The sequence below is a fragment of the Nyctereutes procyonoides genome, unplaced genomic scaffold (genome assembly GCF_905146905.1).
Source record: "Nyctereutes procyonoides isolate TBG_1078 unplaced genomic scaffold, NYPRO_anot_genome, whole genome shotgun sequence".
Lineage (NCBI taxonomy): Eukaryota > Metazoa > Chordata > Mammalia > Carnivora > Canidae > Nyctereutes > Nyctereutes procyonoides.
The window spans coordinates 27348867-27362225 of NW_026575139.1; the positions used below are offsets into that span (position 1 = coordinate 27348867).

At 42.6% G+C, this 13359-nt stretch overlaps 1 protein-coding gene across 12 annotated transcripts in view; it reads right to left on the reverse strand.

The window, feature by feature from the left end:
• Positions 1-13359, reverse strand: part of SIPA1L1 (signal induced proliferation associated 1 like 1) — a 372275-nt gene that overhangs the window by 24181 nt on the left and 334735 nt on the right. For all 12 annotated transcript variants that reach the window (XM_055303823.1, XM_055303832.1, XM_055303835.1 and 9 more), the window contains 2 exons: positions 2636-2878; positions 1752-1917 (listed from right to left, as the gene is read on the reverse strand). In XM_055303823.1, the coding sequence (XP_055159798.1) occupies positions 1752-1917; positions 2636-2878 (409 nt within the window). The remainder of the gene's footprint in view (positions 1-1751; positions 1918-2635; positions 2879-13359) is intronic.

A 13359-nucleotide genomic window follows, 5' to 3' on the forward strand; every position in this document is an offset into this window, starting at 1 on the left:
ATATTAAAATAATTCATTTTGGAAATAAAAGCCAAGAACTGGAATAAGGACAAAACAGACATTTGCTTTCAATTATTTCCACTGCATCAGTAAATCAAAAGAATGAAAGCTCTGAGTTTGCCCCTTTCCAAAAATGTTAAAACTGAGAATTGGGGGAAGACTCCTTTCAGGGCAAGTTTTATTCTCCTCTAACCTCAAAGGAAAAAAAATCTGAAAAAAATTTTATTTTGAAACTGGTACTTGAACGTTTTAATACACCTCTGTGGGTTCTGATGGATAGAGAAGTTTCAAGGACTATCTTTTGCGAGGTTACTAAGGAAACCATTTATACCCTGGATGATGCTTCAGAACTGGTAAGTGCTGGCTTAGGAAACAAAAATCACAGAAATCAAGAATGGCAAGTCTTTAAAATGATTTATGATGTTAATGTTTATGTTAATAAACCTTTTGTTTCTCAGCAGAACCCCAGAATGGCCTTTGGAGTACATTTAATTTCTGTAAATGCTGATCTTTCAAGGTTAGGGTGTCTATCTGACCCTTGAGGAAGGCATGCACATACACCCCAGAGTGGTGATGAGAAAGCGTGAATGGGAATGGACAAGGGCACACAGCTCATCCCACTAGGTTTGCCCCCTGCATTCTGATTCCAGTTTGAGGACAGCAAGTGGTGAGGGAAATACTTCAGCTTACCTTTTCAATCAAATGCCAGAGTTCTTCTTAAATTACACTCTTTAGTAACTTTAAACAGACTACCCAGTCGTTCAACTAAGAGCCTGGACAAGAGAACATGTCCAAGTTTGCTGCCCTGACCTTCCTGGGGGTACAGTCCCTCCTCCTAGGGCTACACAACACACTGCATGTAGAATGCCTTGTGCTCAGAGCACAGTACCTTCGGGCCCCACCCAACAAACACCAGTTCTGAGCCCTGGGAGGGCAAGACTGGACACTTTCAGGACAAGAAAGCAAAGAGCCTTAAAAGTACCAGCTTCAGGGGTCCTCTGAGCTGAGGTGGGAAAAACAAATTCTTCCACAGGGTCTTGCAAAGTTCTGGCTACTGACACACAAACGTAAACCCTGAATATGTGCTCGATGGGAAGGGAGGCTCGGTTTAAAGAAGACACTTCTAGTCTGAAATTCCGTGAGGCAAGTGGAGAGAAGGTTCTGTGAAGCAAAGAGTCTAGAAAGTTCTGAAGGTAAGTATGTAGACCTAGTTTTCTGGGCTGAAGAGGTGGCTTTTGGGGATGAAGGGTGAAGAGAGTGGGTGTCCATCGGGCTATTTCCCTGAGAGACTGCACAGGATGTGGTGCACAGCTGGTAGGCTCGCCCAGCGGGGCTCAGGGGGCAGAGGCGGGGCCTCAGTGAGGAGGTGAATTGGGGGCTCCTGGTACCGGGAGGGACCCTTCGGATAGAAGGCACTTTTTTACAGAAAACTTTCTGATGAGGGAACCACGGATGCCTCTGCAAAGTTCTCAGAAGCAATGTCATCGAGTTAACGTCCGTGAAAAAGCATGGCTCATGCAGTGGAGCAGGGTACACTGAAGAAGATACGAGACTGGCGGCAGGGACAGGCAGATATAGAGCTGGCCTAAGGTGTGAGAGCGGGGACAGAACACTTGGAAAACACTGAGCTAACTTTGGGGAGCAGGTGGTGGCAAGAGCCTGGAGTCTACACCTCCCGGAGGGCACCGCTGCGGTGAGCAGCTCCACCCCGTCTGGCCTCCCGAACGCGCTGGGCTCTGCCTCGTATGTACCTTAAAGTTCTTCTGGGATTCGGGGGTGGGGCTTTCCAGGTCGATGAGTTTCTTGAGGTCCTCCTCGATGGTGGACTTGGAGGCCGGCTTGGGGGACGCCCGGAGGTCCCTGGTCGAGGCGCGCAGCCTCGTGTGCGCTATCTCGTTGCCGTCACTCTGATGGCGCCTTGAAAGGAAGGGAAGAGATGGGAGAGACCAACAGACACGGGTGACATAAGGGCACGATGGACCTTGAGGCTGTAAGTCAGGGGGGAAATACCAAAGGAGGGCAAAGGCCAATCTGTTCACATAAATGCTCGTGCAAGAGACACAACTGATGGGAAACAAAAAATAAAAAAGCTGATGGATAAATTGCCCTTCTACAGGAAACTATTAGCTCCACTAAGCCAAAATTAGCAAGACTTATTAGTAAGAACACAGGCTATGAATCCCAAATGTAACTTTTGTACAAACACAAACAACATAATTGAATGAATCATTTAGAGGTGTTTTTGCTTTTTTCTGTACTATTTTGTCAAAAAGTTCTTTATATTTACGGCAGTCACTTTCTAGCACTCCCTCTGGTGGCTCCTGAGTTACCAATTACATGGGAAGGCTGTGATTAATATCATCCAAGGGAGCGTGTTGTCTTTGGGCCTGAGGGTCAATTATTCTGAGGTTTGTTCTTCAGACATAATCTTTCCTATGAGATCTGAGATTCTCAAATCAGTGTTTTGCCACACAACTTATTAAGGAATGAAGCAGAGAAATAACGGGAGGAAAAAGCCCCTCTCCCTACCAAACCCCAGCTGGACTCCTCTGGGGTAGGAAACTGCCTCAACCTTTTCTGTTCTCCGTCACATTAAAAGCAAACCACCCAGCAAGAGAAGCAAAAGAATTCTTACTTTCTCGTGTCCATAAATCCCACGGAGTTTATGGTTCCTTCGGGTTTTTTCCACCCAATCAGGTACTTGCTGGTCGCGCCCTGGCGAGGGTAGAAGGTCCTAGGGCCGGACGAAGAAGAGGAGGAGGACGAGGAGGGGAAGGAAGGTGCGAGCTGTGATGTGGCAGGATGAAGCTCTTCTTTAGGGGAACTTCTGGCACTGGTGAAGACCACCGGGCTGGCAGAGTGTCGGGAGCTCATGGTACTGAGGAGAAGCATGACAAAGACAGAAGAACCCCAGTGTGCACGTGTGCATCCCCGGGGTCCGCACGATGGCTGCAAAAGTGTCGTCCAGGACAGGGGTTATGGCCAGGTTAAAGAACAATGACTATTTCATAAAATATTAATGGCATGGGCTGACTAGTCTTTTTTGTTTTCTCGCAATAATTTAAATGTCTGCTGTAAAAATGAAACATGGTCACTGGGGCTTTGTCTGCACTTTAAATTAAAAGGTAAAAATAGCTGGGACTGTCAGGGATGCTCTGAAACATGCTGGCACACCGGAGTTTGTTACGGTGGTCTAGAAGAGACAGGGAACAGGAGAATTGGCAATAAAATGTCTGGCAGTCTCAGTGGCTGTCTGCCTTGCCTTCCTCAGAACTAAGGGTCATGATGATGGCTCCCCAGGTCAGAGCTGGATCAGCATACAGTTCTCCAAACACCCACATCCAAGGCCAAAGGGGCCCACAGACGTCTCCTTCGCCATGGTGTCTGGCATAAAGAAGGATTCTCTAAAAAGCTGTTCAATAGAATGAAAATGGGCCACTATCCTACACCATATGCAAAAAACGACTCAAAATGGATTAAAGACTTGAACATAAGACCTGAAACCATAAAACTCCTAGAGGAAATCACAGGGGGTAAGCTCCTTGACATCAATCTCGGCAATGATGTTTCTGGACTTGACACTAATAGCAAGGCAACAAAAGCAAAAATAATTTGAGGACTACCTCAAATTAAGGAGCTGTCCAGCAAAGGAAACCATCAACAAAGTGAAAGGCAACCTAGTGAATAAGAGAAAATACTTATAAATCGTATACCTGATAAGGGCACAAAATCCAAAATATTTAAAGAACTCCTGTAACTCAATAGAAAAAAATTTCAATAGAAAAAAAAAATCAGACTAAAAATTGGCCATAGAAACTGAATAACTATTTTTCCAAAGAAGATATACAGATGGCTAATGGGAACATGAAATGATGCTCAACCTCACTAATTATCTGGGAAATGCAAATCTAAAACACAATGAATTATCACTCACACCTGTCAGAATGGTTGTTATCAAAAAGACAAGAGATAACAGGTGTTCACAAGGATGTGGCAAAAAGGGAGCCCTTCTGTACCATTGGCAGGAATGTAAATTGGTGTAGCCATGGTGGAAAACAATACGAAGGTTCCTCAAAAAATTAAAAATAGAACTACCATATGATCCAGAAATTCCACTTCTGGGTATTGATCTAAAGAAAGTGAAAATACTAATCTGAAATTATCTACACTCCCTTCCATGATCAGTGCAGCATTATTTACAATAGCCAAGCTGTGGAAACAACCTAAGTGTGGACAAATGGATAAAGAAAATGTAGTATACATATACAATAAAATATTATGCAGCCAATAAAAAAAGCAAATGCAAATTCTGCCACTTGCAACATGGACCTGGAGGACATTATGCTAACTGAAATAAATCAAATACTGTATAATGTCACTGTATGCCATCCAAAAAAAAAAAAAAAACTGAGCTCACAGATACAGAGACTAGACTGGTGGTTGCCACTGGTGGGGGGAGGGGTGTAGGGGGAGGGATGTGGAGGGTGGAGGATGGAGGAACTGGGCCAAAAGCTACAAACGTCCACATAGAAGAGGAGTCCCGGGGATGAAATGTACAGCACGCTGACTAAATATTAAAGTACAAAGCTGTTCATCATCAATGCATTTTAAACTTTGCTTCAAGATTACAAAATTAAAGTCTAAGGGACTCAAGGAGAAGGCTACTCTCACACATTACAACTCAGGAGTTTTAGGCCTGGGGCTGAGAGTTCAGGTGGTCCACAATGCTGGAGGCCCTTCAGTGGTAGAATTTCCACACATCCCTCCCCATGACCTCACAGGATCCGAGTCCACACGTGAGCCCCGCTCAGTTCTCCAGTTTAGGCTGAGACCAGAGACACTGGCTCCTATGACAGGGGACTTTGTCCCTGAAGGTTTAGTTACCAGCATGTGGTCTCATGGCATTTGCCAGCAGAACGTTGTTTGTCAAAAACCAATGGTCCTGATGGAATAAAGTATGGATTTTACTTAGTGGTGATGCATTAGCTACGACAAATGTACATAGACAAAGGGTGAGGGGTACGTGGGAACTCTCTGTACTGCCTTGTAACTTTTCTGCAAATCAAAAACTATTCTAAAATAAAAACAATTTTTTATTAGGGAAAAAAATGAATGAACAAAACAAAAATCAAAAACCACCCAAATCGTAGTGGTACTGAGAGAGCACACACAGATGAGAGTCAGTCTTGAACCCCCACCTACAACCTTACCGAAAAATCAATTCCAGTTGGCTTGTATATTTATATGCAGATCTAAAGATTCTGGGCCATCCCATGAGAACATCTTTATGATAGAGGCAGAGGTTTCTTTAATAGGATCATAAAGGAAAGGATTGAACCCCACTGAAAGTAAGAACTTCTATTCCTCAGAAGACATGGAGAAGAATAGATGTAAACCATGTACCCAACAGTGGGCTCCTATGCAGAACAGATTCCTAAAAATCAACAAGACAGACAACCTAATAGGAAAAATAAGCAAAGATGAAAGGGAATTTCCCAAATGAGGATATCTAAAAGTCCAATAAACATTAGTGCTTAACATTATCAGTTATTAGGAAAATGCAAATTGCAGCTAAAAGAAGAACCAGGACACCCCAATCAGAATGGCTAAAATGAAAAAGACTTGTAATATCCAGTGCTAGAAAGGGTGTGAAGCAACCAGAACTCTCACACTCTACTGATGCGAGTGCTACTTGTCACAGTCTGGTTGTGACACACTGGCTCACATTCTCTGCTAAAGTTGAATGTATGCGTATCGTAGGACATAGCAACACTACTCCTAGGTTTATACTCATCAGAAATGCACGCATATGTGTATCAAAGGACATACACAAGAATCTGTAATACCCCCAAAACTGGAAACACTCCACATGCTCAACAGTAGAATGGATACACGAGTTGTGGTATGTTCTCACAATGTAAATATAACACAGCAATGAAAATAAACTAATGCTACTACCTACAACACACGGATGAATCTCACCAACATAATGCGGACTTAAAGACACCAGACACAGAATAAAACATATGGTACAATTCCATTTATATAAAGCCCAAAATAGGCAAAATGCGTGTGTGATTTTAGGGTTCAAGATTGTGTTTATCTTGGGAAGGAGGTGGGAATGACCAGGGAAGGCAAGTGAGAGGAGGGGTGTCTGGATGTCGGCTATGTTCCAGTTCTTGATTTGAATGGTGATTACGTGGGTATGTTCACTTTGTGAAAATTCATGCTGATGCACAGGTATGACCTGAACCTCTTTCTGTATGTGTGTTATACTTCAATGAGAACACACCCACAAAAAAATAAATCAAAAGTAGAGGACCTGAAAGGGGAAGGCCCTATCAGTCCATGAGGCTCTGCCACAGGTTGAGGGGAGGGGGCAAAGGATGGAACACGGGAACAGGGAGCAGAACGAAGGTGATCTGGAAGGTTCTCCGCATAACTGAGCCTTATTGCTGCAGATCAGATATAAACATTTCCTTTATTTTTGTAACTAGGAGGAGGTACCGGGCTCAAACTTCACACACACACAAAATATGATAAGAAGAAACGACTAGCCATATTCTGGTTGCTCTAACAGTTTCCTTTTTCCCCAGAGATTTTTGTAGCTAGAGAGGAAGGGAAAGAAAAAACAAAACCCTCACAACCCCTCAAAGGGCAACATAAATTTAAAAGCCATGCAATCTCATTTAGTTTTTACCTCTTGATAACAAATATCCCATTTGTTTGCTTTTAAAATGAAGAAAAGGAATGCAGAACTCTCCCACAAATGCCATACGTTAAATCAACAAGAACAAAATAATAGGTCTGTTATGGAAAACAGACAAAAAGTGCAAGATGAACCAGAAGGAAAAATGAAGCGAAGGACGTAAGGACAGTAGTAGTACGAGGGGCAGTACCAGAGACACAGGTTATCAGCAACACGTTGTAATTCCAGGAGCATCAAAAGGAGCTTCCTAAGTGGTAAGCATGCAGTAGCCTTTGGGGTCATTTGCCACAAGAGGACAGGCAGGTGGCTGTTTATTGCTTACTTAGGAACAAGAGCTTATCTCAGGTTTGCACTTTCCCCACCTGACTATACCTAGCCTCATGCACACATATAACACAGATGTCGGGGTGTCTCAAGCCTCCTCCGTGGTCCTGGTCTGAAGCAGACTCCCATAAAGTGAAAAACAACAAATTGGGGCCTAACATGCACACCTCTGGTCTTGGATAATCATGTACCTGCTTGCTCTACCTGCCTTGATTAGCGTCCACCAGCGAATGCAAGTGCTTTTGCATTACTAGAGCTAGTGCTCACATTTTGGGCATGTTAAAATACAGACTGCAGGACCCTACCCCAGGGATTCTGATGGAGTAGGTTGGCAGGCACATGGGAATCTGCACTTCTGACTTGTTCCCAGCTGATGCTGTGGTCCTTAACTCATAACCTGAAAACCACCATACCAGATGTGCATTTGAAATGCCCACCGTTTCCATTTCTCTGCAGCAAGAATCTTGATACGATAGCATGAGCATTCAAAACGCTGGGGCTTTCAAAGATGAAATGTTTGGTCAAAACAGGAATAATTAGCATGAGAAGAAAAGCAAATTGCATAGTCCAATTAATTTATAAATCACTTCTCCTTAAAAACAATAAGAAAAAAAAACAAAAAAAATCATTTCTCCATGTTTTACAAAACAGCTATGCTGGTTTTAGCCATAATGTCCAGCCTGCCTGAAAAGGGGAAGTTATAGAAAAGGCTTGGAAACATCAGAGAGAGAGAGAGCAATATATACAGCATATACAGTTTTCAGAGATCTTTGCTTCCTGTGTGAATTTAATTAGTATCATTTCCCTGAGGGGCATTCAGTAAGTTTTTGTACGAGATTATAAGTCTTTGAAGGCAGAATTTTTATTTTGTGTATCTAACAATGTCAGAATACAGTAGACTGCCAATGAAATAGTTGTTGGGCAAAGGGTATCTCTTTAGCATGTATGGAGTGTGCTATTTAACTCCTCTATCTTATCGAGTGTCTGTCTCCCCCACTTAAATGTAACCCCCACAAGGGCTGAACTTTTTCTCTTTCACTGCCATATATTCTCCATGCCCACCACAGTCGCTGGCCATTGTAGGCATTCAATATGTGATGAAAGAAACTGTCAAATAAATTAGCTATTCATTTGAAATGTATGAGAGATTTATTCATGAAAACAGTGTGTTTTACTCAGGCTGTATTTAAAACTGGGTGTCGATTTATTTTTATTGAAAGAAATAATCCAATCTACAGATTATGCTTCTGTTTACAAGTGTATTCTTAAAAGGATAATTGCTTAAATAAGGCCACAGACCCGATTATTGGTTTTATCTGTGAACATGATGGCTGGCACTAGCTCCCAGGTGTGAAATAAAAGCACACTCGTATTCACTAATGGTTATAATCAAGACAGCCCTTCTTAACGATTGATTAGATTTGGGAACAAAAGTAAAAGCAAAAACAAATGAATAATTCATAGGCAGTTCTTCCTTTAATGTATACAACTCGCAGCATGAAGCAAGGTGAGTACTTTGGTTCACTTGGCCTCTAATTCCAAGTAGGCATGAGAGGTTCACCTGGGAGCTTTCAAAGCGCACATTCTTGGGCCTTAATCCCAGAGATTTTAATCTGATAGAGTCGGGGTGGTGCCTGGGTTATATGTATTTTTGCCAACTCTCCCCCAAGTGTGCACACCGATTGAGAACTGCTGGAATCAGATGAATTATTCACACTGTTATGACTTCATCAAAAATTTAACTTCATATCGTCAAGATCAAGAAGGTGAAGCCACAGAGCAGTGTTCCTCCAGCCATGGCCTGCGGCCACCTGCAAGAATCTATATAAATGAGGATTCCTTGGCTTGTGGCAGATCTTCGAGGGCCCCAGAGAGCTGTAGTTTAACGAACTCCCAAAGGATTCCTATGTCCCTAGAGTTTTAAGGACTACTGTGTTGGCCTCTCATCTCCTCCCACTCTAAAATGGTGGTCTCCTTCTTTTGTAGCCTCGTCCCCGGGCCCCGATGTTGGTGGGGCTCCTTGAAGCTGACTAACCTGCTGGCCTTGGACCACCTAGCGGGCCGTGCACGTGCATGTTGCCCCTGGGAATCTGTGAGGTGCCTTTAATTACAGAACAACTAAAACGAAGCCATCAGCTCACTTTTACAGAGGAACTGTGTGGCTGGGTTGTTTCGTTATCCTGGAGATTTCAAGTTAATTCAATATGCTGCAATCTGCTTTTACCCATGGCAAATGAGATCTCTCCACGGGACTTGGGTAAGAATGTAATGAGTGAGTAATATGTAACAAAAAGAGAAAAGTAATCGGTATGTTAGGACATGACAAACACAATACCCGCTACTTTTCTCATGGTATCAAGAGTGAGTTTAACTGTATGGACAAACAGGAGCCACTCACAATTTGGTCAGAGTGCTCCTGGATGCCACACGAAGAAGCCACTAACTTTATTTTTTATATAAACTACAGGGTATTCCCCCTTTCCTAAAAAGGGACCAAGCTTTGATTTATTTGGTCATTTCAGGACATAAATTTTGAAATGGAAGAGCGTTGCATGCACAGGCACACACAGGGTACGTCATACAAAGAGAAAAGAGGCGACAGTGTTACTCAACATGTAGTAACATGGTGTCTTTCCAAACTTTTAATCTCAATCCAATGAAACCATGAACCAAATGCACTGCAACCTGGTTATTTTACATTCCCCGCTGTGGTAAAATTTTATAGGAGAGGTTGTTGGATGACCAATCTGCTGGTCACGGCAGGTACCACGTCACAAAGGGGGAGTTACATCTGCTTGTCGACCTTGCAGAGGATGGAACAGCCTGAGTGTCAGGAGACAAAGACCCCAGTGCCCAAGTGCTGAGGGCCTGGGAAGCTGTCTTGCATTTCTGCACTGTCGTTGAGACCACCGCCCCTGTGGAACACATCGGCCACACTGTGCTGCCGAAGGAAACATGTGGTTGTCTACTATCCAGACGTGACACAGAGGGCCAGATTTTAGACTGCCTCAGTCTGCGAAGGATGATCTTTTCAGGAAGGGGAGACCAGCAATTAGTCACCTAATGACTATGACAAAATCTGCGCAAAGGCTGAGTGCTGGCTTAACACCAAGGGAAGGGGAGCCGACTGGGTTTCCTGTGATTACTTGGACAAATAACAAATAAGCCTTCGGGTGACAAATAAAGTGGAGGATATGAGATTGAGGAGGACTCCTGCTCCTACTATGTTCAACACTACCGATTCTGTCCAATACTGGGCTTCAGGAGACACTAATTCTAAAGGATCGGGGAGAAACAAGTAGGGAATGATGTAGCTGGCAAAGGGGACATCCAAGTAATTGTGGTAAAGAAAGCTGTTCATCTACAACATGAGATATTTATATGGTGAGCACTGCGCCCTATAAGGGGTGAATCATTGAATTCTACTCCTGAAACCAATTATTGCCCTATATGTTAACTAGAATAAAAATAAGTAATAGGAGTTATTTCATGAGTACAAGGCACACTAATATATAAAGCACAGGGAGATGGGTGGCTGGGCATACACATTAGGAGAGGTTTCAGGGGTCACAGTGGACCACAAGCTCAACAAGTCTGCAATGCTGAGCTAGTTATAAAGTAGGGAGCTAACAAGAGAACTATAAATATTATCATTTTTTAGGCACAGCTGATAAGAATGTCACATTCGGGTTTGGCATCTAAAAAGAACAAAGAACACAAAGCACGAAAGTTGAGAAGCAAAACTGTAATTGTAAAATGAGACACATAAAGGATAATCACAGGACCTGCGGTAGATATGTTGTGTTAGTTGAAGGAAAAGTAGCAAGATAAGCCTCATTAGGGCGGGTGGTGGAGAGCTTAAACAAGGAAATGCCAGAAAACCTTTCATCTCAAGAGAACATTTACAGTTTGCAATATACTCAATAACCTTTTCTTATTCTCACAGACATATAAAAATGACAATTTAGTAAGAAGGCAGGGTGTTTATGAGAGCACAGATAAGGGACAAGTGTGGTGAAATGCCCCAACTGGCCAGAGCGCTGGTCAGTGGCAGAAGTGGACTTGCAGTTGCATCTCAGGATGCCAATCTACTTTCCCCAACATCCCTCTCGACTTGCCTGGAGGTAGAGGGCTGTTACAAAATTAAAAAAAAATTTTTTCCCAATGGTCTCTTGCTGGTGTCTATAAATTTTATAATCTTAGCCTTCAAAAATCTTAATGTTTAGAAAAAATTCAGCTCAGAGAAACCATTTATTATCTCTTAATTGTGTATTTAAGCTGCAGCGAGTGGAATTTCAGATATGGAGACATGGGACAAAGTTTTGAGGAGGGAGAGGACATGGTCGGCACTGGAAATCTTCAGAAAGGGTGTGGACTCTCTCTTTTGGGATTCTCTCTCCTCTCCCCGATGTTGAAGCAGTTGGACAAGTTCTCATCCTGGTAGGATGGTTTTAATAGGATAAGGGATGGACTCTGTTCTTTCAGAATTCCTTTTGGCCTTATGATTTAATGGCATTTGGAGAATTTAGGCTTTTCATATTGACAGGATGAATGAATTAGTTGCATCACTGAGCAAAGTAGTGATAAACTTAGGGGCAGTGAGGGCTGCATCGAGCAATCTGACATCTGTGGCTTGAAAGAGATCTCACTTTCTCAATGTTCACTTGAAATTTCAACCATAGTGGTTCTGTTTCTCGCCTTTGAGGTTAGCTGAACCTTACTATATTCTGGATAAAATAATCACCCACTGAAAGAAATGGGACACTAGAGCTTAGCACAGGGTCACCTAAAGTTCTGCTATATAAAAGCAAAATATAATATAATCCTGAATATCCATTGTGTGTTGGACCACAAAGAAGGAATTTTAATGCAAATGACCCACAAACATACGATAAGCAGAGCCAACAATGTTTTGAAGATAGGTTCTGGGTTTATCATTCCAGAGGGTGCACTTTTAAATTCTGAAATGGCCCATATAACTTAGATGAAACTCTCACCTTAAGAAAAAAGTATCGATGAGAGGCAATTAATTGTTAGCAATTAAAAAAAAATTCCAGGCAGGACAGATTTAAGAGAAGTATTACAGATCAAGACAACAGGATAATTTCTAAACAAAGAAGGCTGAGTTTTCACATATACAGATACCAGAGAGGGCAGAGAACAAGATTTAAACACACCAGCTCTACTGCACACACAGATGGTCCAGTGTACTCCAAAAGCCCAAGGCACGTCTTGGCGTTTGACATAAACTAAATATAAGAAATCCTTCTTTACCTCTATTCTTAAGAGACATAACAGCGTTTCTGGCATGAAGAATTAACTTATTAGGTCAACCAGAAAAACCACATTCATGAAATTGAACCATACTGATGAGCATGGGCAGGCATTTTCCCTGGACTTTACTCCTTCTAGTGAATGTCAGACACCGACCAACTTACATCCAGATACTGATTGATATTGCATATAAGCTACTGAAATGCTTCCCGGTTGTATTTTGCAGATTAAAAAAATCTTACATAGAGACGACTCTACTAAAAGTCCATGCTGTACTGGGACTTTTGTATACTCTTAAACATATACATATACCTAAACATAAAAGCACTATAACTGTGTGCAGATACTGACACATCTATACGGTACGAAATACAGTGGTAGTCGGGAGTTGAGGATTCATGTCTTTTTTGAACTAGATTATTAGTGGGGGCTCTGAGGAGTCATCAGGCAACAGAGTGGAAACTTAAAGGAACAAGTTCTCCCTATTTGATGACCAAGATGTACTGAGCACCTACCTACTATATGCACAGTGGCACTCGATATGCAAAGGTGCTTAGGATGAACAGAGCGGGTGAGAAATCCTCAGATAAGGTGTCCCTTATCTGAGAAATCCCAGCGGTTGCAGGGAGAAAGTACGTCATCACACGGGTAGGTGCTCACTGGCTACAGAGCTCTAAGGGGGCCTACAGGAATCAAAAGGAAGCAGCAGAATGGCTGGCAAGTGAGGGTGGCTGTAGAAGCCTGGATGCTGAAATAGGTCAGGTCAGGTCAGGTCATTACAGAAGAAATGTGTTTTTGCAACTCTGTGGTGGGGTTTTTAGCTTTAAAATGTGTGTCTTGAATCTAGTTCTGACATCAGTAATACTACTCGCTATGGAGGATGAGAACACTATGCTAAGGGAGTCTCTGGTCACCACACAAACCAGCACTGCCTACAGCCCAGGCCAGAACTCTAAGACGAGCCCAGCTGGTAAGAGTCTTATTTTTATTAACTTTTATTTTCAATCTTTTTAAAGCAGGCTTCATGCTGGGCATGGAGCCCAATGTGGGGC